This window comes from Nelusetta ayraudi, unplaced genomic scaffold (assembly GCF_046127955.1).
Source record: "Nelusetta ayraudi isolate G7.1 ecotype Tasmania unplaced genomic scaffold, CSIRO-AGI_Nayr_v1 ptg000146l, whole genome shotgun sequence".
NCBI classification, from domain to species: Eukaryota; Metazoa; Chordata; class Actinopteri; order Tetraodontiformes; family Monacanthidae; genus Nelusetta; species Nelusetta ayraudi.
In genome coordinates, this window is record NW_027466196.1 from 1,397,501 (window position 1) to 1,422,500 (window position 25,000).

At 47.8% G+C, this 25,000-nt stretch overlaps 1 protein-coding gene and 1 long non-coding RNA gene across 10 annotated transcripts in view; both read left to right on the plus strand.

Moving 5' to 3' along the window:
• The window catches only part of LOC142879788 (uncharacterized), a 236,548-nt gene extending 231,547 nt beyond the window's left edge, over nt 1–5,001 (plus strand). Inside the window, exon 3 of the long non-coding RNA XR_012925348.1 lies at nt 4,867–5,001. This is a non-coding gene — a long non-coding RNA (uncharacterized LOC142879788). The remainder of the gene's footprint in view (nt 1–4,866) is intronic.
• A 4,167-nt stretch (nt 5,002–9,168) lies between these two features.
• Nucleotides 9,169–25,000, plus strand: part of LOC142879775 (CD276 antigen homolog) — a 17,965-nt gene continuing 2,133 nt past the window's right edge. For 2 of the 9 annotated variants that reach the window (XM_076013238.1, XM_076013239.1), the window contains exons 1-4: nt 9,171–9,375; nt 10,555–10,893; nt 13,417–13,686; nt 24,590–24,868. In XM_076013238.1, coding sequence (XP_075869353.1) covers nt 9,309–9,375; nt 10,555–10,893; nt 13,417–13,686; nt 24,590–24,868 — 955 coding nt within the window. In that variant the 5' untranslated portion in view covers nt 9,171–9,308. Of the gene's footprint in view, nt 9,376–10,554; nt 10,894–13,416; nt 13,687–15,243; nt 15,374–15,480; nt 16,014–21,704; nt 21,911–23,104; nt 23,447–23,904; nt 23,944–24,589; nt 24,869–25,000 lie in introns of those variants that run through there. The other 7 variants (XM_076013245.1, XM_076013247.1, XM_076013244.1 and 4 more) reach the window with 6 other exon arrangements.

Genomic DNA, 25,000 nt, shown 5'->3' on the forward strand with positions numbered 1-25,000 from the left:
ATCATCATCATCATCAGCAACACAAACATGTGTAAGCAGAGGAGGAGGAGGAGGAGGAGGAGGAGGAAGGAAGGAAGGAAGGAGACGGAGAGAGAGAAGCACCAGACGTCTCCTGCTAATCTCTGTCATGTGGAAGAGAAAAACTTCAAACTGCGACCAGATCCACGTGGGCCTCTCGCCCGTCCTCCGTCCACACCAGCAGCCAAATGAAAGGGGGCCTTTCTTCGGGCTTGCCCCTCCCCCCGCCCCGCCCCCACCCCCACCCCCCCTCCCAAACCTTCTATAGGAGAGCTCACCTCCGTTCTCCATTGGGGCCCTGAGGCCCCGACAGGAGGAGAAGCTTCCAACATCACACACACACCTTCTTTGTTTGTTGGCTGATATCTTCACGCTACAGGTCCAGCTGGTGGGGGGTAAGAGGGTAGTGAGTCACCCCCCCCCCTCCCCCGCCTCCCCCGCCTCCCCCAGGGTTCTCTCTTTGGGATGAAGGGTCTCCACTGTCCTTCCACAGACCTCCACCTCCACCTGAGCATCATCACCTGCTCATCACCGTGATGACTAACCGAGGGGGAGGGGGGGGGGGGCGGTTGACATGCTGGGAGCCCCCCCCGATGGTTATCATGGAGGACATGGCCAGGGGGGGAGGGGGAGGAGGAGGACGAGGAGCCTCAAGAACTTCCTTCCTTCCTCCACGCTGTTTTTTTCTCCTTTTCTCGCTGAGTTTATTCTTGATTTATTTTTTATTCATAGAATTTTCCTTCTTTTGCACTGTGGTGTTGCTGTAATGATGCACAGGCCTTAATTCTATTCTATTCTATTCTTCTCCATTTCCCCGCAATGACGAAGATAGACCAGGTGGGGGCAGCAGTGAGCCTGTCTGATCCTGTCAGGAGAAGGGAAGCGTCAAGTTGCCGACACTCGATGATGCTGCTACACTGAGCTGATTTTTTAATTATTTTTTATTTTTTTATAAATTTTTATTACTTGTTGCAGGTTAGCGGCTAGCGCTAACTGCTAGCCGCTAGTGTATCCAGCGGGTGGAGTCTCTCGGCCAGACAAAGTTCTTCTCTCCGTAAACAACCAGCGAAGCAGCGACTGACGAGAACAAATACAGATGGACATTCCTGCTCTTCAAGCCACGTGTGTGTGTGTGTGTGTGTGTGTGTGTGTGTGTGTGTGTGTGTCTGAGTGTGTGTGTGTGTGTGTGTGTGTGTGTGTGTGTGTGTCCGTGTCCTCCCGGCGGTCCCTCGGCATTCCAGCTCACAGGTTGGCAGGAGGATGCGAAGGTCAGTGAGAGTCCCTGAAGGTCAAAGGTCATTTAAACACACATGACTCAACACACACACACGCACACACACACACACAGCAACAAAAACACACAAAACGTTCATGGAGCCGCTACATCACCACTACGACACCTAGTGGTGATGTGACGTCACGTAGATCCTCGTCAGGAATGCAACACTCACACACACACACTCACACACACACACACACACACACACACACACACACACACACACACACACACACACACACAGCATCTGTGTTTCCTTCAAACTCATTGACAAAGATCAAAATGTAATCGTCCAATCAGGATAGACTCTGGTTGGCTGGTGAGGTCCTGACAAGTACGTGTATGAAAACACAAAAATCCTGATTGTGTGTGTGTGTGTGTGTGTGTGTGTGTGTGAGGTTTGATGTGTTTTGCTCTTTATAAAGTAACTCCTTTTTTACAAGTGTTTGCAACCTCCAGCCTTGTGGCTAACGTGCTAAGCTAACCTGGGAGTGAGGAACATTGCAGTGCCACATGAGGCCTGCGGTGAGCTAAAGGTTAGCCACCTGGAAGCTAACAGAAGGCAACAGGATAGAGAGAATTTTTGTTCAAAGTGTTTGCTGCTCATGACAACCAGCACCATGTGACTGTGTTAGCATTAGCGTTAGCGCCGCAGGAGAGAAGGTGATGATGGGAAACAGGATCCTCATGGCTCCAGGTTCCCAGAGTGAGAGAAGAGAGGCAGCGCTGACAGTGGACTGGGGGGCGGGGGGGGCTTTGGTGTGGGGGAGAGAGGGGGGGGTCAGCAGAGGCCTGTCTGGAGGAGCCTGTGTGCAGGGTGGGACCTCCGACCAGTGGAGAGCTGCTGCTCCTGCTGCTGCTGCTGCAAGTCCAGTGGGCCGGTCCCAGCCTCCTCCTGTGACCTCTGACCCCTGACACCGAGACTGTCTTTTCCAGCACACGTGCTGTTTGATTCTGTCCACTTGGGGGCGCTCAACTCCGGGATTTTTTTTTTTTGCTGCCTGTTTGTCTGTTTGAAGCCCCGCCCCTCCTGGCTTCTGATTGGCTCGGGATTTAAAAATTTTTATTGGTCACATGTTACATTGCAGAGAAATGTTGGTGTGGCAAAACCCGACATGAAGTACAATATAATATAATATATTATACTATGTTATAATATGATATAATTAATTGCAACCAATGGAATGTAAAGTAGGAGAATATACCATTTGCTAAATAATAAACAATGTACTATAATTAGTTGCACGATTGTATTGCATTGAATTGAAATTTATAATATAAAGTGTAGTATATAATATAAGAATGTAAGACATACATATATATATATATATATATATTCTGTATATATATATAAATATATGTTCTGTATATATGTACACATATAAGAGTTCCTGCCTCAGTCCTCCTCCTCCTGAAGAATCACTCCGCTGTCTCTCCGGCCGGCGACGTGTAGAAGTGCTGTGTCAACACGCCGGAGCGCCGGCGGTTCCGACGGCCCCTGAAAGCCCCGCAGTGTCGCCGCGGTGGTCTGTGGCCGCCGTGTGTTTTTACTGCAAACACTGAGAGGAGCTTCAGTTTCAACATCTCACTGCAGCTCACTGAGTGCTGCCAGCAGAGGTGGGAAGGAACCGAGTACAAAGACTTTGTTACCTGACTTGAGCAGATTTTCCAGGTGTTTCTGAAAACCTTTAACTTTGACTCCCTACATTTACTCACTAATATCTGTACTTTCTACTGCTTACACTGGAGAAAACTGCCGGTAACTTCTGAGTTTAAATGCACTTGAAATATTCAAATTGTGTTCAACTCATGGCATGGCTTCTGATTGTAGTTGTTGCCACTTGAAGTGAAGCTATCGCAACTCTGCTGTTGTGTAGCTGCATATTGAAGTGGATGATATTTTAGAGGACCTCCACTTTGGGGTCAAAGTGTGAATACTTTGGCTAGCAGTAGTGGTCGTGTTGTAGTACTGCAGGTTGGTCCTGGTCCCTTTTTCAGGGTCTGGTCTCGGACTGGACGGACTGGAGATTTTTCATCCAGAGACTGAAGGTGGAGACTCAGCCAACACTGTAATAACACGGTAATAACAGACAAGACTCCAGCTGCTTCCTTGCTTCACTCTGTTGATGACACCCAGAGTCACTCCCTGCCCCCTAAAATGGTTCAAAACTGTTGGCAAATATTTCTCCTTTCCTCAAAGACAGAAGAAGCAGAAGTTATGGCTGAAAACTGCTGCATCAATCCATTTGTTCTCCACATTTCACATTTTCTTTGGTTGATAGAAAGAAAACATCTTCACCCAGCCGCACCACTCAGCAGCTGGGTGACACTCCACTCACTCCACCACTCACTCCACCTCTCACTCCCCCTCTCACTCCACCTCTCACTCCACCTCTCACTCCCTCTCTCACTCCCCCTCTCACTCTCCCACTCACTCCACCTCTCACTCCCCCTCTCACTCCACTTCTCACTCCCCCTCTCACTGCACCTCTCCCTCCCCTCTCACTGCACCTCTCACTCCCTCTCTCACTCCCCCTCTCACTCTCCCACTCACTCCACCTCTCACTCCCTCTCTCACTCCCCCTCTCACTCCACCTCTCACTCCCTCTCTCACTCCCCCACTCACTCCACCTCTCACTCCACCTCTCACTCCCTCTCTCACTCCACATCTCACTCCCTCTCTCACTCCACCTCTCACTCCACCTCTCACTCCCTCTCTCACTCCCCCTCTAACTCCCCCTCTCACTCCACCTCTCACTCCACCTCTCACTCCCTCTCTCACTCCTTCTCTCACTCCACATCTCACTCCATCTCTCACTCCACTCATTCCGCCTCTCACTCCACCTCTCACTACCCCTCTTACTCCACCTCTCACTCCCTGTCTCACTCCACCTCTCACTCCAGTTCCACCAACCAGGAAGTCAAAGATCTGCTGCTGCTTCTTCTGCAGTGTCTCACTGGACCACTGGGATGTCAATGACAGCCTCCCTCGCTGACTCCGCCCACTGGAAACAGCTGTGAAATATGTCCAAGGCCAACACTAACACACACACACTCACACACACACACACACACTGTGGGAGACTCACATGACTGCTCTCTACCTGACCGAACTAAAGGGCCAAATAAATTGATGTGACCGAACCAAAGAGAGGTCAAGTGTGTGTGTTTGCTCAGCGGCTGTGTGTGTGTGTGTGTGTGTGTGTGTGTGTGTGTGTGTGTGTGTGTGTGTGTGTGCCTGTACATGTCTGTGTGTGTGCGTGTGTGTGTGTGTGTGTGCATGCACGCAGGTTCTTTATCAAAACGTGTGACCTTTATTTTCCAGTCTATCACAGGGTGGTCCAACTGTTTGACTGCTGGGCCAGTGGGTTCTCCAGTGTGTCAGAGGGGGGTAGCGGAGCAGCAGCAGATGGATGGAGTGTTGTGGTGAGCCTCCTCATAGGAGGAAACAATGCATCATGGGATGTCATGGAGGAAACATGTTGCTGGAATGTCAATGGAAAATGAAGCAAAGCAAAGTTGCATCCAAACCAGTGTCTTTGAAGCCCCACCAGGGGTTTAGCTCTTAGGACCATCCAGAGCCACCCAGAACCATTTAGGACCACCCAGAACCACCAGGGTGTTTAGCTCTTAGAACCATCCAGAACCACCCAGAACCTCCTAGAACCACCCCTGGACCACCAGGGTGTTTAGCTTTTAGAACCATCCAGAACCATCCAGAACCACCAGGGTGTTTAGCTCTTATAACCACCCAGAACCACCCAGAACCTCCTAGAACCACCAAAGTGTTGAGCTCTTTATTGAAATGACTCTGCAAACACTGCAGACATGGAGGAGATGCAGCTGTTTGATGACTGACTGAATATTAAAATCATTTCTTCAAGTTCAGCCGAAGGGCCGCATTTGGCCCCCGGGCCGTAGTTTTCCCACGGCTGATCTACCGTGTGGTTTAATTGATGTTCACGTCGTGCTTTCAGTCTTGTGGTGGAACAGGAGGAGAAGATATTTGTCATCACTCATTGTTTCATTATTTTGCTGAAGCAGCACTTTTCTTCTTCTGGATTGTTAGCAGAGCGCTAGGAGCTCCATCATTCACACCTTCTGACTGTCAACGTCCAGCCAATGAGAGGTTCAAGTGGGAAAGGTGCCGGTCAGTGACCGGTTGCTAATGTCAGTAACTAATGTAACCCCAGTAACCAGTCAGTAACTCATGTAAGCAGTCAGTAACTCATGTAAGCAGTCAGTAACTAATGTAACCCCAGTAACCAGTCAGTAACTCATGTAAGCAGTCAGTAACTCATGTAACCCCAGTAACCAGTCAGTAACTAATGTAAGCAGTCAGTAACTAATGTAACCCCAGTAACCAGTCAGTAACTCATGTAAGCAGTCAGTAACTAATGTAACCCCAGTAACCAGTCAGTAACTCATGTAACCCCAGTAAGCAGTCAGTAACTCATGTAACCTGTCAGTAACTAATGTAACCCCAGTAAGCAGTCAGTAACTCATGTTCCACCTGGTTTATCTACAGACCCAACCAGGTGATCTTTGCTGGTACTGAACCAGACCAGAGTCAATCACACCTCCTGTGTCTTCCTGACCTTCTTGTCTGCTTGGTGGGCTAATTCCCTGTGGCATGGCGCCCCCTGCTGTCCTCATTGCCTTACAACATCTCACCACATGTCATCTTTAGGGCCCCCAGTTTCTGCACTGATTCACTGACGCTGTGCTGAAGTCATCTGTTGAACTTGAACTGTTCTGGAGTGGAAGCCCCTTCAGGAGAAGGTAGACAGTGAGGTGGCTTCCTGCAGCACCTTCACAGTCAAAGCAGCAGCACTCAAGTGCCCTGGAGGACCCATCCATAGTCTGGTGCCACCAGCAGAACCTGCTCAGTGGAACCTCATAGAACCTTCTCAGTAGAACCTGGGATCCCCTCAGCAGCTCAGCATCATCTCTAATTGTGTGTTTGTCATTTTGTACAAGTGTTGAGGTTGTGTTGACGCCTCGCTCTATCTCCCGGCACTCAGGAAGCTGCTGCTGACAAGCTTCACTTCCTGCCGACAAACAGGAAGTGACTGCTGCAGTCTGGCTGAGTGGCAGGTTGTGACGCCTGTGGACTGTTGTTGTTGTTGTTGTTGTTGTTGTTGTTGTTGTTGAGACTTTGTGCACTGCATGAACACAGAGGCACTGGGTGCAGTGGCAGACCCACAAAACTACAACAAACAAACAGGAAAAAGAGTCCAGAGATGTGTGTGTGTGTGTGTGTGTGTGTGTGCTGTTTATTGACATACCATAAACCTGCTGGGACCAGTTATTCCTCACCGCTGGTGTTTCAGTCAAAATGTTTTCTTTGGGTTCAGATGAGACCAACTGATACAAACTGGATTCAAATCTGATTTAAAAGCTGATTTGGCTCATTTAAAACACACACACACACACACACACACACACACACACACATACACACACACACACACACACACACAATCATCATCAACAACAACTGACTGATTTATTTTTCATGGCAATAACTTTTCATGTTTTGTTTTCTAATGTTTGCACTTCCTGTTTCCACATTACATCTGTAATTGCTGTAGTTGTTCATGTTGTAGTTGTTGTAGTTTTCCTCTCGTGTTCATGAATTCAGACTGAGTGCTTGGACAGAGAACATCTGGACGGAAGAATGCTGAGGTTCGTGGATGAGGGATGGAGGATGGAGGATGGAGGGATGGAGGGATGGAGGATGGAGGCAGCTGATTGGCTGATTGGAATCTGGACTCCACAAGCTCCACTGATGGTTGTGTGTAACTCTTTGTCCTTGAACGTGACAAAGTCTCTCTCTCTCTCTCTCTCTCTCTCTCTCTCTCTCTCTCTCTCTCTCCCTTCCTCTCCCTCTCCCCAGCCTCTCTCTCTCTCCCTTCCTCTCTCCCCCCCCTCTCTCTCTCCCTTCCTCTCCCTCTCTCTCCCACACCCCCCCCCTCTCTCTCACTCACTCTCTCTCTCTCTCTCTCTCTAAACGACTCTTATCGTGGTGGACGTGTCAGTTCCTGCGTGACAAACTGCTGTCGTGCGTTGGCTGGATGGGAAGTGGGAGGGGGGGTAAAACGGTTGCTGAAGCAGCACTTTTCTTCTTCTAGATTGTTAGCAGAGCGCTAGGAGCTCCATCATTCACACCTTCTGACTGTCAACGTCCAGCCAATCAGAGGTTCAAGTGGGAAAGGTGCCGGTCAGCGACAGGTTGCTAATGTAACCCCAGTAACCAGTCAGTAACTCATGTAACCAGTCAGTAACTAATGTAACCCCAGTAACCAGCCAGTAACCCCAGTAAGCAGTCAGTAACTCATGTAAGCAGCCAGTAACTCATGTAACCAGTCAGTAACTAATGTAATCAGTCAGTAACTCATGTAACCAGTCAGTAACTAATGTAACCCCAGTAAGCAGTCAGTAACTCATGTAACCCCAGTAACCACCCAGTAACTCATGTAAAGCAGTCAGTAACTCATGTAAGCAGTCAGTAACCCCAGTAACCAGTCAGTAACTCATGTAACCCCAGTAAGCAGTCAGTAACTCATGTAAGCAGTCAGTAACTAATGTAACCCCAGTAAGCAGTCAGTAACTCATGTAACCTGTCAGTAACTCATGTAACCAATCAGTAACTAATGTAACCCCAGTAAGCAGTCAGTAACTCATGTTCCACCTGGTTTATCTACAGACCCAACCAGGTGATCTTTGCTGGTACTGAACCAGACCAGAGGCAATCACACCTCCTGTGTCTTCCTGACCTTCTTGTCTGCTTGGTGGGCTAATTCCCTGTGGCATGGCGCCCCCTGCTGTCCTCATTGCCTTACAACATCTCACCACATGTCATCTTTAGGGCCCCCAGTTTCTGCACTGACTCACTGACGCTGTGCTGAAGTCATCTGTTGAACTTGAACTGTTCTGGAGTGGAAGCCCCTTCAGGAGAAGGTAGACAGTGAGGTGGCTTCCTGCAGCACCTTCACAGTCAAAGCAGCAGCACTCAAGTGCCCTGGAGGACCCATCCATAGTCTGGTGCCACCAGCAGAACCTGCTCAGTGGAACCTCATAGAACCTTCTCAGTAGAACCTGGGATCCCCTCAGCAGCTCAGCATCATCTCTAATTGTGTGTTTGTCATTTTGTACAAGTGTTGAGGTTGTGTTGACGCCTCGCTCTATTTCCCGGCACTCAGGAAGCTGCTGCTGACAAGCTTCACTTCCTGCCGACAAACAGGAAGTGACTGCTGCAGTCTGGCTGAGTGGCAGGTTGTGACGCCTGTGGACTGTTGTTGTTGTTGTTGTTGTTGTTGTTGTTGTTGTTGAGACTTTGTGCACTGCATGAACACAGAGGCACTGGGTGCAGTGGCAGACCCACAAAACTACAACATCGTGGATGGAGGATGGAGGGATGGAGGATGGAGGCAGCTGATTGGCTGATTGGAATCTGGACTCCATGAGCTCCACTGTTGGTTGTGTGTAACTCTTTGTCCTTGAACGTGACAAAGTCTCTCTCTCTCTCTCTCTCTCTCTCTCTCTCTCTCTCTCTCTCTCTCCCTTCCTCTCCCTCCCTCTCCCTCCCTCTCCCTTCCTCTTCCTCTCCCCCCCTCTCTCTCTCCCTTCCTCTCCCTCTCTCTCTCTCTCTCTCTCTCTCTCTCCCTCTCTCTCTCTCTCTAAACGGCTCTTATCGTCGTGGACGTGTCAGTTCCTGCGTGACAAACTGGTTGTGCTCAGTTTCACTGTTCGAGTCAAAACAACAGTTTGTTGTTTTTTTCTTTCAGGTTTCGTTTCTCTCTGGCGGGGCGGGGCTGGATGGGAAGTGGGAGGGGGGGAGGGTGCAGGTGCCCCGATCGTATAAAAGCAACGCACTTCCTGTAAAGCGGGCAGACGCCCGGAGTCCATCTGACAGGAGACACTGATCACCGGAAGTTCTGCTGCTGCTGCTGCTGCTGTGGGAAGAAGCTGAGCTCAGGCTCCACTGCATCCACTGGTCCCACTGGCCATGGCGCTGCTGTCGCTGGGGGGCGTCTGTCTGCTGCTCAGCTGCCTCGCGGCGGTCTCTGGAGACGGTGAGATGATCTCATTTGATTGGCTTTGTCTGGCTGTCAATCAAACCGATCGATCGATCGATCGATCATTGATGACGTCAGGACTTTTTTTCTTTTTTTTTTTTTTTCTTTAAATGAAGTCCGAGCCGTTATTCCAGCCGCCAGGAGGCTGAACATGCTGCGTCACCACCGCCTACGTGTGCGCGCGCGACCATCCGGTACGGGCCCAGCGCGCGCCACCGATTTAATGATTGATCAGCCGCATGGCCTCGTGCCAGCGGTGCAGAGTCTTGCGCCACATCTTGTTTTTCCTGATAGGCAGGATGGAGATAAGTTCACCGTTTTCTAAACATCACATTTAAGACCGGAAGTGAAGGAATCACTGCAGACTGATTGAATTGTTTAGGGTCTCCTCTAAGATAACTTTATTTTTACTGTAGCAGAAAATCACAGCAGTGTGCTGGTGCTGGTCCGACTGGCCCACTTCCGGTTAGCAACAACCACACTTCGTTCATCACGTGTGTGTATCACTTTTGTCTCGTGCATAAAAAATGTAGACTTGTACATTTTACACAATTTTAAATTCAGATTGTTTTAATGGAAACAAACACAAAATTCCAGATTCCAGAGCAGGAAAACAATCCAAACAAAAACAACACACACACACACACACACACACACACACACACACACACACCAATTGTGTTGATCTGAAACGCAAACTGGTTTCAATAATGTTAAGAATGACAGCCGAGGTCCTCACTCATGGTCAGAGTTGTGCTATGAACGAGGGCGTGGCCTAACTAGAGGTCCCTGCCATTGGAGAAGATTTCTTCTCACAGTTTTTAACATCTGATTTTATTCATTCATTTATTTTTTTTATCTGTGAGAAAACCCCGCTGAATTTATTCTTATCAGATTGTTTAGAACCAACTCTTTGGCGCCCCCTTGAGGTTGGTCGTCAATAATATTTAAGGTAATTAAATATTTCCATGAAATAAGAAATTGTTTATCTGTCAAATGATTAAATCACATCTTGAATAAATGAAAGAAAAAGTTCAGTTTCCTGGACTCAGTGACTGTGAGGCAGAGACCCTGAGGACCTGTCGCTGCTCTCTGGGTCTTCTCCATTCACTCCATCTCACTTTTGGCTTCTTTTTTATTCTGTTTCTAAACACCCAGTTTTTCTAACCCGTTTAGATGTTCCTGTCATCTCCATTAAGACGAACGAAAGCAGTGAAGTGCTTCTGAGCTGCTTCTTGGACATCAGAGAGAAGAAGTTTGACTGGAAGGTGAACGACACCAAGGAGGTGTTCTTTTATGATCCAGACGATGGCGGCAATGTTTACGGACAAGGCAAAGGAGACCAAGATCCACAGTTTAAAGGACGAGTCAAACTCTTTGATGAAGGTCTGAAATCAGGCAACGCCTCCATCGTCATCCAGAAGGCACTGGTGAAGGACACAGGAAATTATGAGTGTTTTTATATACACGGAAATGGAAAGAAAACTACAAAATCTCGCATTTCTCTGACTGTTGGTGAGTGTCTTCATCAAACACACACACACACACACACACACATTGTTGTTATTTTAGATGAAGCTGTGATATGCAGCATTCAGGCCAGTCAACTTTGTGTGAACATACTTCTGTTTTAACTGCATCCGGATGAACTTTGTACCTCTTTTTATAGGGAAAACCTTTCAAAAAATTCAATTACTGAAGCACAAAGTGTGTTTATAGTCACTGGTAGCCCAGTCAGGCACTTCACACCTCATACAGTGCAGTTAAAATACTACTAGGACTCTTTTAAGTCATTATTGGACAGAAAGACGCATTAATAGACAGACTTAGCTAGGTGTTATTTTCTTTTTAACCACTGGATGGCGCTATACAAGCAATTCCCCCCATTCATCCTTCATCCTCTTTCTTACCTGAGTGTCAGGTGTTTGATTTGTGAGACCGGTGGTGACCTGGTGTCTCTTGTTTCTGTCTTTCAGGTTGCATCTTAACCTCTTACAGTTCCTTCCAATAGTCCATGCCACTGCGTGTTAGTTTGGCTTCATTTTTAACTGTGTAGTACAACAAATGCCTTGGAAGCAACAGCTGTCCCTCACATCAGAACACAGCAGACACTCAGGGGTTGTCACAGTGTGATGATAGTTTTTGGGGATGTCCAATTTATAAAGATTTAAATCATTTAAAATAGGAAAATTAAAACCTTGTTTATTTGTGTTATTTTATTCAATTTATTTTCAGGGGAAATAAAGTTCACCTTATTAATGGGTCATCAGGATGCAACTTGCTGAAATTGTTTGCCAACGTGTCAACAACGTTCTTGCTTAATTATAGCTCGACGCACCAAAGTGTGTGTGAGAAATTTAAGAAAGTGCAGTTCAGTTGACGTCCAGCAGGTGTCCACAGATATCCAGTAAAGTTTCTCAGAGGGGCTAAAAAATGGCAATAAATCGCTTTTAAAGATCGAAAAATGCATTGTTTTTGTTGGAATTGGCTTTTAAAAGACAATAAATATTTAACCCGGTTTAAAAAGTAAACATTTCAGTGTTTTAATGTCATTCATACCGGTGGGTTCTCCGCGATGGAACACTTTTGTCCGGTTGTCAAAGTCTCTCAGGCGGAGAAAGTTCTAGAAAGTTCTCCTTCGTTCGCGGTCGGGCGGCTCGTGTCATTGGCTACTAACCCCCGTGGTTTGACGCCGCTGCGCTGTCATTGGATCATATCAGACTTTGACGAACAACTCGCGGTCGTGATATCATGGTAGCCCTCTGTGATTGGCTGACGGAGTTCGAAGTCCGGCGGGTTGCCGAGGTGGGCTCGCAGGTGGACGCTGATTGGCTTGTCTTGTTTCTAGGGGCTCACGGATCGCAGAGATGTCGAACATCATTGGTCAGATTCTTCGCTGTCACTTTTAATTGCGTTAAATAAAGTTCTATCGAAAGCTCTACATGTGGCACTAAAAGTAAATAAAATACACAAAACGGCTTTTATTCTGGCCAGTGTTTGTGTCCACTGAGCTAAAGCTGGTGACGTCATCACAGGTGGAAATCGCCGTTTCCATCCGGACACTTTCCGTCCTTGACTGTTTGTTTCCCGCGCCGTAAAGTCACTTTCCTCGCGGGCCGACGTGCTAGCTAGTAGCGCGTCCGTCGACGGCGGTCGTAAAGTTAAAGTGCAGCTGTTTAACTGTCGTAAATCCGACAATCATGCCGTTTAAACGAGCTGATAACGGCTCGTCTGCGCTTTCAACCTGGCGCTGATATGACTCCACTGACTGCCGCCGTCCGCCCGGGAACGAGCGCTTTGGTGGTGACGTCACGCTCACCCAGCGACGCCGGGTCGCGCGCATCCTCCAGTTTTTAAAACGTTAAAAGATCGGACGGAGGAAAAGATTAACGGTGAGTGACGTCACGTGGTCTCTAAACACTCGATGACTGTTTTGTCTGTTTTGTCCGTGAGGAACCGGTTGGAACCAGAACAGGACAGACTGGAGAACTTTCTAGAGAAATGTTTGTTGAACTAAAAATCATTATCTTATCATTAATACAGCCACAGTAATGAAAACAGTAGCAGTAGATGTTACCTCCAGTTTATTGTGTTCTTTCTAATGTACATCAGTAAGTGGTTATTGTAAAACAACAATATTAGTTTGGACAAGATTTTGTTCCACTGTCTAAAGTTCAAGTAGCTGCTATCACACAGTTTGAACTCTCATTAACCCCCATCAGGTGTAAAGTCATAGCACATCCTACACTCTTATACTTTTCCTTCACTACACCACAGCTGAGGAGCGACTATTTGTCATTAGGTTCCACATCAACTGAAGCTCAGCATGGGTTGTGTGTCCTTCTGTGCACTGAATAAGTCTGATATGTCAGAAAAAGTCCACTGATGCATTAATAATCAACAATAATCATCAATAATAATCAACAGTTGAAGCTGTGCAGGGTTTGTGTTTCACTCTGTTTGTCTGTTGTGATGAAACTTCATAAAATAACATTTATGTCTTCATAAATATAATAATTACTTGTCTGTCATTCACAGGTGCATGCCCCAAACCATACATCCATGTTGACATGTCAAACCTTAAGTGTGAGATTGAAGGTGCTTTTCCAGAACCCACCATCGAGTGGCAGAACAGCGCTCGAAAACCCATCAAAGATGCTGTGGAGATAAAGTCTCAACAGAAAGAAGACGGACGATTTGACAAGATTTGGGAAATCAATGTGACCCAGAGTGGCATCTACTACTGCGTCGTCACACAGGAGGAGATTTGCCATCAAATTGAAGGGAAAACAGCTGTGCACATCCCAGGTGAGAGCAGTTTCAAAGCTAAACTTCCTGTCAGGGTTGGAGAAGCATTTTCTCAGCCACACAATGTTTCACAATGTGTTCAATACACTGGCAGCAGCTGGTGATGAGTCTGGGACTGAACTGAACTGGCTACAAAGGTGACGTCATCAGACCAAAGCTGAAGGCAGTGCAGGTTCTCACCATGGTGCAGCAGGATGGACACCAGCACAGACAGACAGACAGGAAGTGTTCTGGTTCCACAGGGAGACTCCAGTCCCAGCAGCAGACTGCTGACTGGGAGGGAACCAGGTGGCTGGGAGGGAACCAGGTGACTAGGAGGGAACCAGGTGGCTAGAAGGGAACCAGGTGGCTGGGAGGGAACCAGGTGACTAGGAGGGAACCAGGTGACTAGGAAGGAACCAGGTGGCTGGGAGGGAACCAGGTGACTCGGAGGGAACCAGGTGACTGGGAGGGAACCAGGTGGAGATGCTGAAACTCAGAGCTGAAGGTGTCAGTGGTTCTTCTCAGGTCAGCAGGTCTTTCTCTGCTTCCTCCTGTGAAACCATTAGAACATCGGCCTGGTGAAAAGGATTGTGGGTAGTTCAGTCTGGACAAGCAAACAGCAGACATGTGACCACCTTAAGACTGTTAGATGTTGGAGTTGGTCCACAGTTGGTGGAGCTCAGTTCAGGATCAGCAGGGGGCGGGGCCACGTGACACCAGGTGCAGGTCAGGGACCATCTAGTGGTGCAACGTTGCACCAGAACTAAATGACTGGACCCAGGACTGGAACCAGGACTGGAACCTGAAGCTCCTGGACATGAAGCTGCATCAGTTTGCCTCTTCTGGTGCTGGATTGGCTGAAGCCTTCAGAGGTGATGTCACTGCTGTGATGTCACCACTGTGATGTCACAGCTGACCAGGGCAGGAACAGAGCATGCTCAGTCCTGAGAACCTGGAAACACCCAGAAGACTAGAAAAGTGTTTCCTTAAGGTTGGACAACCAGGTGATGACTGCTGAGGGAACAACAACAACAAGCTAGGTCAGAGGTCAGATGAAAAGCTCAGCCTGGTTCCTTCATCATGTCTAGAGGAAGCTCCTCCTGTCATCCAGTCTGAGTGGAAACATTTCACTGATGATGAAGGGTGAGGTCAAAGCTGACAGGAAGTAAAACCTCTGCAGCACTCATCAATATCTGATCAGCTCAGTCAGACTGTCAGTGTGTATTGATCTGTGGAGTCTGATTGAAGATCTTCTTAGGTCCTGAGATGATTTCAGGAGTATTTATAAATCCATCACTGCGCTGCTGTTGTGACTGCACAGTGAGAACACAGGAAGTCACTTCCTGTTGAGTCACCTGCTTCCTCTCCATCCTTCACTCTGCTGACACCCTCAGACTCTCACTGACCCAGGTGAGAGATTCTGGACTCTGATCAGATCTCACATCCCATTCAGCTCAGTGCAGTCTGAGCAGCAACACAACACCTTCAGTTCTTCAGCTGAGATGTTCAGGTTCTGATGGTTCTGATCTGCAGTCACAGTCTGACCCTTGATCTCCACTTCTGCTTCTCTTCCAGGGTCCTCCGGTGTTGTCACCATTGGTCTCAGTGGTCTCAGTGCTCTCCTTTTTTGTGTGTGTTTTTGGTCTTGTCAGTTTTAATGTGTACAAGAATCCCAAGGAGAGGAAGACACCAAAGTCTCCACATGGTAACCAGCTCAAATACTCAAACCCAACAGAAAACAGCGTCTCATCCACTCAGACGATGTGTCTCTGATTGACTTCTGTGACTGAACGCAGTTCTCTGTTCTTCCAGCAGGGGAAGCTGACAACCCAATGATGTAGACTCTCCCCTGAAGTCTAGCATGAACATGAAAAATGAGTGTGTTTGAATTTGTTGCACTGATGAAGGTGATGATGATGATGATGATGATGATGATAATTGTATTATTGCTGTTCCTCTCTGCGATGCTCCTCAGAGTGATGAGCTGCTCTGTCAGTGGAATATTAATCAGCAGAGGGAAGTCATTTTTTTAACATCATAGCACTGATATTGACTCCATGATCAATGAAACTCATCATCATTGTTTCTCTGCTGTGGTGCTTTTATTATTTTACCACTGATCTTTTGTTTACGCTGTAAAATCTGGATCTTCTGATTGGTTGATGGTTCCTCCACTGCTGGTCATCACTGATTCCCTCTGATTGGTCATGAGCTCCGTCACTGAGGTCACCTGATCAACGTCAACATGATTCTTGTTTTTGTTTTTACTGCATTAACTTTTGTATTTCTGAAAGCAGCTTTTCACAGATTGTTGCAAAGATTTTAATAAAACTTCAGAACTCTGAGTCGTGTGTTGATTGGCTCACAGTGTGGTCACACCTCCTGGAAAGCAGTGCTAGTAAAGTTTCATTGCAGCTTTGTGTTGCAGGTTGCAGGAGCTACTGTGTAGATTGTCGTCTCCTTCACTCTGATTGGCTGGCTGGATGCGTTAAAATTCACTTTTTATTCAGTTTCAGTTTTCCTTTTTCTCGTCTCTTTTCCAACTTTGCCAGACGCCCATGGAACCAAGCAGCCAGGGGTCACACTTTGGTAACTTTAGCGCTACTTTTTGTTTTGTTTTTTGGACTTTTTGAGTGAGCCCAGGAGCAGCTGTTGGTCCTCCAACCCTCTGGACCAATTCCTGCTGAAAGGATTCCAGAGGAACTGAGGAGGTTTGTGTGTGTTTTATTGATAGGTCGTGCAACCCCTGGCAACACGGTGGCGCAGTGGTTAGTGCTGCAGCCTCACAGCAAGAATGTCGTGGGTTCGATTCCGGGGCCTGGACCTGGGACCTTTCTGTGTGGAGTTTGCATGTTCTCCCTGTGTCTGCTGGGTTCTCTCCGGGTTCTCCAGCTTCCTCCCACAGTCCAAACACATGCTTGTGAGGTCAATTGAACGCTCTAAATTGTCCGTAGGTTTGCATGTGAGTGTGAATGGTTGTTTGTCTCTATGAGGCCCTGCGATGCACTGGCCACTTGTCCAGGTTGTCACCCTGCCTTCACCCTAAGACAGCTGGGAGAGGCCCCAGCAGACCCCCAGGACCCTGAATAGGAATAGGCGGGTATAGAAGATCGCATCGAAAAGGGCCAGCTGAGGTGGCTCGGGCATCTGTTCCGGATGCCCCCTGGACGCCTCCCTGGGCAGGTGTTCTGGGCATGTCCCACCGGGAGAAGGCCTCGGGGAAGACCCAGGACACGCTGGAGGGACTATGTCTCCCGGCTGGCCTGGGAACGCCTTGGGGTTGAGCTGGAGGAGGTGACCGGGGCCAGGGAGGTCTGGGCATCTCTGCTGAGGCCGCTGCCCCCGCGACCCAACCCTGGATAATGCGGCAGAAGAAGATAAAAAATCACATTTTAATTTCAGCCCCCTGATTAATGATAAATTTCAATAGCGACCTTCTTCCACAGGCTGATAATACATTTAAAAATAAAATAACAACAATAAACCAATTAAGTCATATCTTATGATATATATATCATCTGGGTGACACTCCACTCACTCCACCTCTCACTCCACCTCTCACTCCCCCTCTCACTCCACCTCTCACTCGCTCTGACACTCCACCTCTCACTCCCCCTCTCACTCCACCTCTCACTCCCCCACTCACTCCACCTCTAACTCCCCCTCTCACTCCACCTCTCACTCCCCCACTCACTCCACCTCTCACTCCACCTCTCACTCTCCCACTCACTCCACCTCTCACTTCACCTTTCACTACCTCTCTCACTCCCCCTCTCACTCCACCTCTCACTCCACTCACTCCCCCTCTCACTCCATCTCTCATTCCCCCTCTCACTCCCTCTCTCACTCCCCCTCTCACTCCCCCACTCACTCCACCTCTCACTCCCTCTCTCACTCCACCTCTCACTCCCCCTCTCACTCCACCTTTCACTCCCTCTCTCACTCCACCCCTCACCCCCCCTCTCACTCCACCTCTAACTCCCTCTCTCACTCCCTCTCTCACTCCCCCTCTCACTCCACCTCTCACTCCCTGTCTCACTCCACCTCTCACTCCACCTCTTACTCCACCTCTCACCCCCCTCTTACTCCCCCTCTCACTCCACCTCTCACTCCACCTCTTACTCCACCTCTAACTCCCCCTCACACTACACCTCTCACTCCCCCTCACACTCCCTCTCTCACTCCACCTCTCACTCCCCCTCTCACTCCCTCTCTCACTCCACCTCTCACTCCCCCTCTCACTCCACCTCTCACTCCACCTCTTACTCCACCTCTAACTCCCCCTCACACTACACCTCTCACTCCCCCTCACACTCCCTCTCTCACTCCCTCTCTCGCTCCACCTCTCACTCCACCTCTCACTCCCTCTCTCACTCCACCTCTCACTCCCCCTCTTACTCCACCTCTAACTCCCCCTCACACTACACCACTCACTCCACCTCTCACTCCCTCTCTCACTCCACCTTTCACTCCCTCTCTCACTCCACCTCTCACCCCCCTCTCACTCCACCTCTTACTCCCCCTCTCACTCCACCTCTCACTCCACCTCTTACTCCACCTCTAACTCCCCCTCACACTACACCTCTCACTCCCTCTCTCACTCCACCTCTCACTCCCCCTCTCACTCCCTCTCTCACTCCACCTCTCACTCCCCCTCTCACTCCACCTCTTACTCCACCTCTAACTCCCCCTCACACTACACCTCTCACTCCCCCTCACACTCCCTCTCTCATTCCACCTCTCACTCCCCCTCTCACTCCCTCTCTCACTCCACCTCTCACTCCCTCTCTCACTCCACCTCTCACCCCCCCTCTTACTCCACCTCTCACTCCACCTCTCACTCCAGTTCCACCAACCAGGAAGTCAAAGATCTGCTGCTGCTGCTGCTTCTTCTGCAGTGTCTCACTGGACCACTGGAATGTCAATGACAGCCTCCCTCGCTGGCTCCGCCCACTGGAAACAGCTGTGAAATATGTCCAAGGCCAACACTAACACACACACACTCACACACACACACACACACACACACACACACACTGTGGGAGACTCACATGACTGCTCTCTACCTGACCGAACTAAAGGGCCAAATAAATTGATGTGACCGAACCAAAGAGAGGTCAAGTGTGTGTGTTTGCTCAGTGGCTGTGTGTGTGTGTGTGTCTGTGTGTGTGTGTGTGTGTGTGTCTGTGTGTGTGTGTGTGTGTGTGTGTGTGTGTGTGTGTGTGCATGCGCGCAGGTTCTTTATCAAAACGTGTGACCTTTATTTTCCAGTCTATCACAGGGTGGTCCAACTGTTTGACTGCTGGGCCAGTGGGTTCTCCAGTGTGTCAGAGGCGGGTAGCGGAGCAGCAGCAGATGGATGGAGTGTTGTGGTGAGCCACCTCATAGGAGGAAACAATCTATCCTGAGATGTCATGGAGGAAACATGTTGCTGGAATGTCAATGGAAAATGAAGCAAAGTTGCAAACAAATCAGAGTCTTTGAAGCACCACCAACGGGTTTAGCTCATAGAACCATCAGAACCATCCAGAACCATCCAGAACCACCTGGGTGTTTTGGGTTATCATTCACACATTCTGACTGTCAACATCGAGCCAATGAGAGGTTCAAGTGGGAAAGGTGCCGGTCAGCGACAGGTTGCTAATGTAACCCCAGTAACCAGTCAGTAACTCATGTAACCAGTCAGTAACTCATGTAACCAGTCAGAAACTCATGTAACCAGTCAGTAACCCCAGTAACCAGTCAGTAACTCATGTAACTCATGTAAGCAGTCAGTAACTCATGTAACCAGCCAGTAACTCATGTAACCAGTCAGTAACTAATGTAAGCAGTCAGTAACTCATGTAAGCAGTCAGTAACTCTTGTAACCAGTCAGTAACTCATGTAAGCAGTCAATAACTCATGTAACTCATGTAACCAGTCAGTAACTAATGTAACCCCAGTAACCAGTCAGTAACTCATGTAACCAGCCAGTAACTAATGTAACCCCAGTAAGCAGTCAGTAACTCATGTAAAGCAGTCAGTAACTCATGTAACCAGTCAGTAACTCATGTTCCACCTGGTTTATCTACAGACCCAACCAGGTGATCTTTGCTGGTACTGAACCAGACCAGAGTCAATCACACCTCCTGTGTCTTCCTGACCTTCTTGTCTGCTTGGTGGGCTAATTCCCTGTGGCATGGCGCCCCCTGCTGTCCTCATTGCCTTACAACATCTCACCACATGTCATCTTTAGGGCCCCCAGTTTCTGCACTGACTCACTGACGCTGTGCTGAAGTCATCTGTTGAACTTGAACTGTTCTGGAGTGGAAGCCCCTTCAGGAGAAGGTAGACAGTGAGGTGGCTTCCTGCAGCACCTTCACAGTCAAAGCAGCAGCACTCAAGTGCCCTGGAGGACCCATCCATAGTCTGGTGCCACCAGCAGAACCTGCTCAGTGGAACCTCGTAGAACCTTCTCAGTAGAACCTGGGATCCCCTCAGCAGCTCAGCATCATCTCTAATTGTGTGTTTGTCATTTTGTACAAGTGTTGAGGTTGTGTTGACGCCTCACTCTCTCTCCCGGCACTCAGGAAGCTGCTGCTGACAAGCTTCACTTCCTGCCGACAAACAGGAAGTGACTGCTGCAGTCTGGCTGAGTGGCAGGTTGCGACGCCTGTGGACTGTTGTTGTTGTTGTTGTTGTTGTTGTTGTTGAGACTTTGTGCACTGCATGAACACAGAGGCACTGGGTGCAGTGGCAGACCCACAAAACTACAACAAACAAACAGGAAAAAAGTCCAGAGATGTGTGTGTGTGTGTGTGTGTGTGTGTGTGTGTGTGTGTGTGTGTGTGTGTGTGTGTGTGTGTGTGTGCTGTTGTTGACATACCATAAACCTGCTGGGACCAGTTATTCCTCACCGCTGGTGTTTCAGTCAAAATGTTTTCGTTGACTTCAGATGAGACCAACTGATATAAACTGGATTCAAATCTGATTTAAAAGCTGATTTGGCTCATTTAAAACACACACACACACACACACACACACACACACACACACACACACACACACACACACATACATACACACACACACACAATCATCATCAACAACAACTGACTTTTTCATGGCAATAACTTTTCATGTTTTGTTTTCTAATGTTTGCACTTCCTGTTTCCACATCACATCTGTAGTTGTTGTAGTTGTAGTTGTTCATGTTGTAGTTGTTGTAGTTTTCCTCTCGTGTTCATGAATCCAGACTGAGTGCTTGGACAGAGAACATCTGGACGGAAGAATGCTGAGGTTCGTGGATGAGGGATGGAGGGATGGAGGATGGAGGATGGAGGGATGGAGGATGGAGGATGGAGGATGGAGGGATGGAGGATGGAGGCAGCTGATTGGCTGATTGGAATCTGGACTCCACGAGCTCCACTGTTGGTTGTGTGTAACTCTTTGTCCTTGAACGTGACAAAGACAAAGTCTCCCCCCCCCTCTCTCTATCTCTCCCTCTCTCTATATATCTCTCTCTCTGTCTCTCACTCTCTCCCTCTCCCTCTCTCCCTCTCTGTCTATGTCTCTCTCTCTGTTTCTCTCTCTGTTTCTCTCTCTCACCCTCTCTCTCTCTCTCTCTCTCTCTCTCTCTGTCTCTCTCTCTCTCTCTCTGTTTCTCTCTCTGTTTCTCTCTCTCACCCTCTCTCTCTCTCTCTCTCTCTCTCTCTCTCTCTCTTTCCCCCCCCCCTCTCTCCCTCTCTCTCTCTGTCTCTGTCTCTCTTTCTCTCTCTCTCTCTCTCTCTCTCTCTCTCTCTCTCTCTCTCTCTCTAAACGGCTCTTATCGTGGTGGACGTGTCAATTCCTGCGTGACAAACTGGTTGTGTTCAGTTTCACTGTTCGAGTCAAAACAACAGTTTGTTGTTGTTTTTTTCTTTCAGGTTTCGTTTCTCTCTGGTGGGGCGGGGCTGGATGGGGAGGGGGGGAGGGGATTAAACGGTTGGCATGGATGTGACGTCACTGACGTGCAGGTGCCCCGATCGTATAAAAGCAACGCACTTCCTGTAAAGCGGGCAGACACCCGGAGTCCATCTGGCAGGAGACACTGATCACCGGAAGTTCTGCTGCTGCTGCTGTGGGAAGAAGCTGAGCTCAGGCTCCACTGCATCCACTGGTCCCACTGGTCCACTGGTACCACTGGTCCTACTGGTCATGGCGCTGCTGTCGCTGGGGGGCGTCTGTCTGCTGCTCAGCTGCCTCGCGGCGGCCTCTGGAGACGGTGAGATGATCTCATTTGATTGGCTTTGTCTGGCTGTCAATCAAACCGATCGATCGATCGATCGATCATTGATGACGTCAGGACTTTTTTTTTTTCTTTAAATGAAGTCCGAGCCGTTATTCCAGCCGCCAGGAGGCTGAACATGCTGCGTCACCACCGGCTACGTGTGCGCGCGCGACCGATTTAATGATTGATCAGCCGCATGGCCTCGTGCCAGCGGTGCGGAGTCTTGCGCCACATCCTGTTTTTCCTGATAGGCAGGATGGAGATAAATTCACCGTTTTGTAAACATCACATTTAAGACCGGAAGTGAAGGAATCACTGCAGACTGATTGAATTATTTAGGGTCTCCTCTAAGATAACTTTATTTTTACTGCAGCAGAAAATCACAGCTTGCTTGTGCTGGTCCGACTGGCCCACTTCCGGTCAGCAGTGTCACTTCTGGTCGAATCAAGGGAGGTGAAAATATGGAAATAATTCAGCATCACTTTTGTCTCGTGCATAAAAAATGTAGACTTGTATATTTTACACAATTTTAAATTCAGATTGTTTTAATGGAAACAAACACAAAATTCCAGATTCCAGAGCAGGAAAACAATCCAAACAAAGACAACACACAAACACACACACACACACACACACACACACACACACACACACACACACACACACACACAATAATTGTGTTGATTTGAAACACAAACCGGTTTCAATAATGTTGAGAATGACAGTCGTTCCTCCTGGGAGGTCCTCACTCATGGTCAGAGTTGTGCTATGAACGAGGGCGTGGCCTAACTAGAGGTCACTGTAATTGGAGAAGATTTCTTCTCACAGTTTTTAACATCTGATTGTATTCATTCATTTATTTTTTTTATCTTTGTGAGAAAACCCCGCTGAATTTATTCTTATCAGATTGTTTAGAACCAACTATTTGGCGCCCCCTTGAGGTTGGTCGTCAATAATATTTAAGGTAATAAAATATTTCCATGAAATAAGAAATTGTTTATTTGTGAAATGATTAAATCACATCTTGAATAAATGAAAGAAAAAGTTCAGTTTCCTGGACTCGGTGACTGTGAGGCAGAGACCCTGAGGACCTGTCGCTGCTCTCTGGGTCTTCTCCATTCACTCCATCTCACTTTTGGCTTCTTTTTTATTCTGTTTCTAAACACCCAGTTTTTCTAACCCGTTTAGATGTTCCTGTCATCTCCATTAAGACGAACGAAAGCAGTGAAGTGCTTCTGAGCTGCTCCGTGGGCTCTGACATCAGAGTGCAGTTTGACTGGAAGGTGAACGGCACCAAGGAGGTGTTCTTTTATGATCCAGACGATGGCGGCGATGTTTACGGACAAGGCAAAGGAGACCAAGATCCACAGTTTGAAGGACGAGTCAAACTCTTTGATGAAGATCTGAAATCAGGCAACGCCTCCATCGTCATCCACAAGGCACTGGTGAAGGACACAGGAAATTATGAGTGTCTTTATATCGACGAAAATGGAAAGAAAACTACAAAATCTCGCATTTCTCTGACTGTTGGTGAGTGTCTTCATCAAACACACACACACACACACAACATTGTTGTTATTTTAGATGAAGCTGTGATATGCAGCATTCAGGCCAGTCAACTTTGTGTGAACATACTTCTGTTTTAACTGCATCCGGATGAACTTTGTTCCTCTTTTTATGGGGAAAACCTTTCAAAAAATTCAATTACTGAAGCACAAAGTGTGTTTATAGTCACTGGTAGTCCAGTCAGGCACTTCACACCTCATACAGTGCAGTTAAAATACTACTAGGACTCTTTTAAGTCATTATTGGACAGAAGGAAGCATTAATAGACAGACTTAGTGAGGTGTTATTTTCTTTTTAACCACTGGATGGCGCTATACAAGCAATTCCCCCCATTCATCCTTCATCCTCTTTCTTACCTGAGTGGCAGGTGTTTGATTTGTGAGGCCTGCGGTGACCTGGTGTCTCTTGTTTCTGTCTTTCAGGTTGCATCTTAAAAGATCGGACGGAGGAAAAGATTAACGGTGAGTGACGTCACGTGGTCTCTAAACACTCGATGACTGTTTTGTCTGTTTTGTCCGTGAGGAACCGGTTGGAACCAGAACAGGACAGACTGGAGAACTTTCTAGAGAAATGTTTGTTGAACTAAAAATCATTATCTTATCATTAATACAGCCACAGTAATGAAAACAGTAGCAGTAGATGTTACCTCCAGTTTATTGTGTTCTTTCTAATGTACATCAGTAAGTGGTTATTGTAAAACAACAATATTAGTTTGGACAAGATTTTGTTTCACTGTCTAAAGTTCAAGTAGCTGCTATCACACAGTTTGAACTCTCATTAACCCCCATCAGGTGTAAAGTCATAGCACATCCTACACTCTTATACTTTTCCTTCACTACACCACAGCTGAGGAGCGACTATTTGTCATTAGGTTCCACATCAACTGAAGCTCAGCATGGGTTGTGTGTCCTTCTGTGCACTGAATAAGTCTGATATGTCAGAAAAAGTCCACTGATGCATTAATAATCAACAATAATCATCAATAATAATCAACAGTTGAAGCTGTGCAGGGTTTGTGTTTCACTCTGTTTGTCTGTTGTGATGAAACTTTATAAAATAACATTTATGTCTTCATAAATATAATAATTACTTGTCTGTCATTCACAGGTGCATGCCCCAAACCAGTCATTCATAGTCATGACACAGTCAGCATGACAAACCTTAAGTGTGAGGTTAAAGGCGCTTTTCCAGAACCCACCATGGAGTGGCAGGACAGCACTCGAAAACCCATCAAAGATGCTGTGGAGACAAAGTCTGAATGGAAAGAAGGACGATTTGACAAGATTTGGGAAATCAATGTGAAGCAGAGTGGCATCTACTACTGCGTCGTCACACAGGAGGGGATCTGCCATCAAACTGAACAGAATACAACTGTGCACATCGCAGGTGAGAGCAGTTTCAAAGCTAAACTTCCTGTCAGGGTTGGAGGAGCATTTTCTCAGCCACACAATGTTTCACAATGTGTTCAATACACTGGCAGCAGCTGGTGATGAGTCTGGGATTGAACTGAACTAGCTA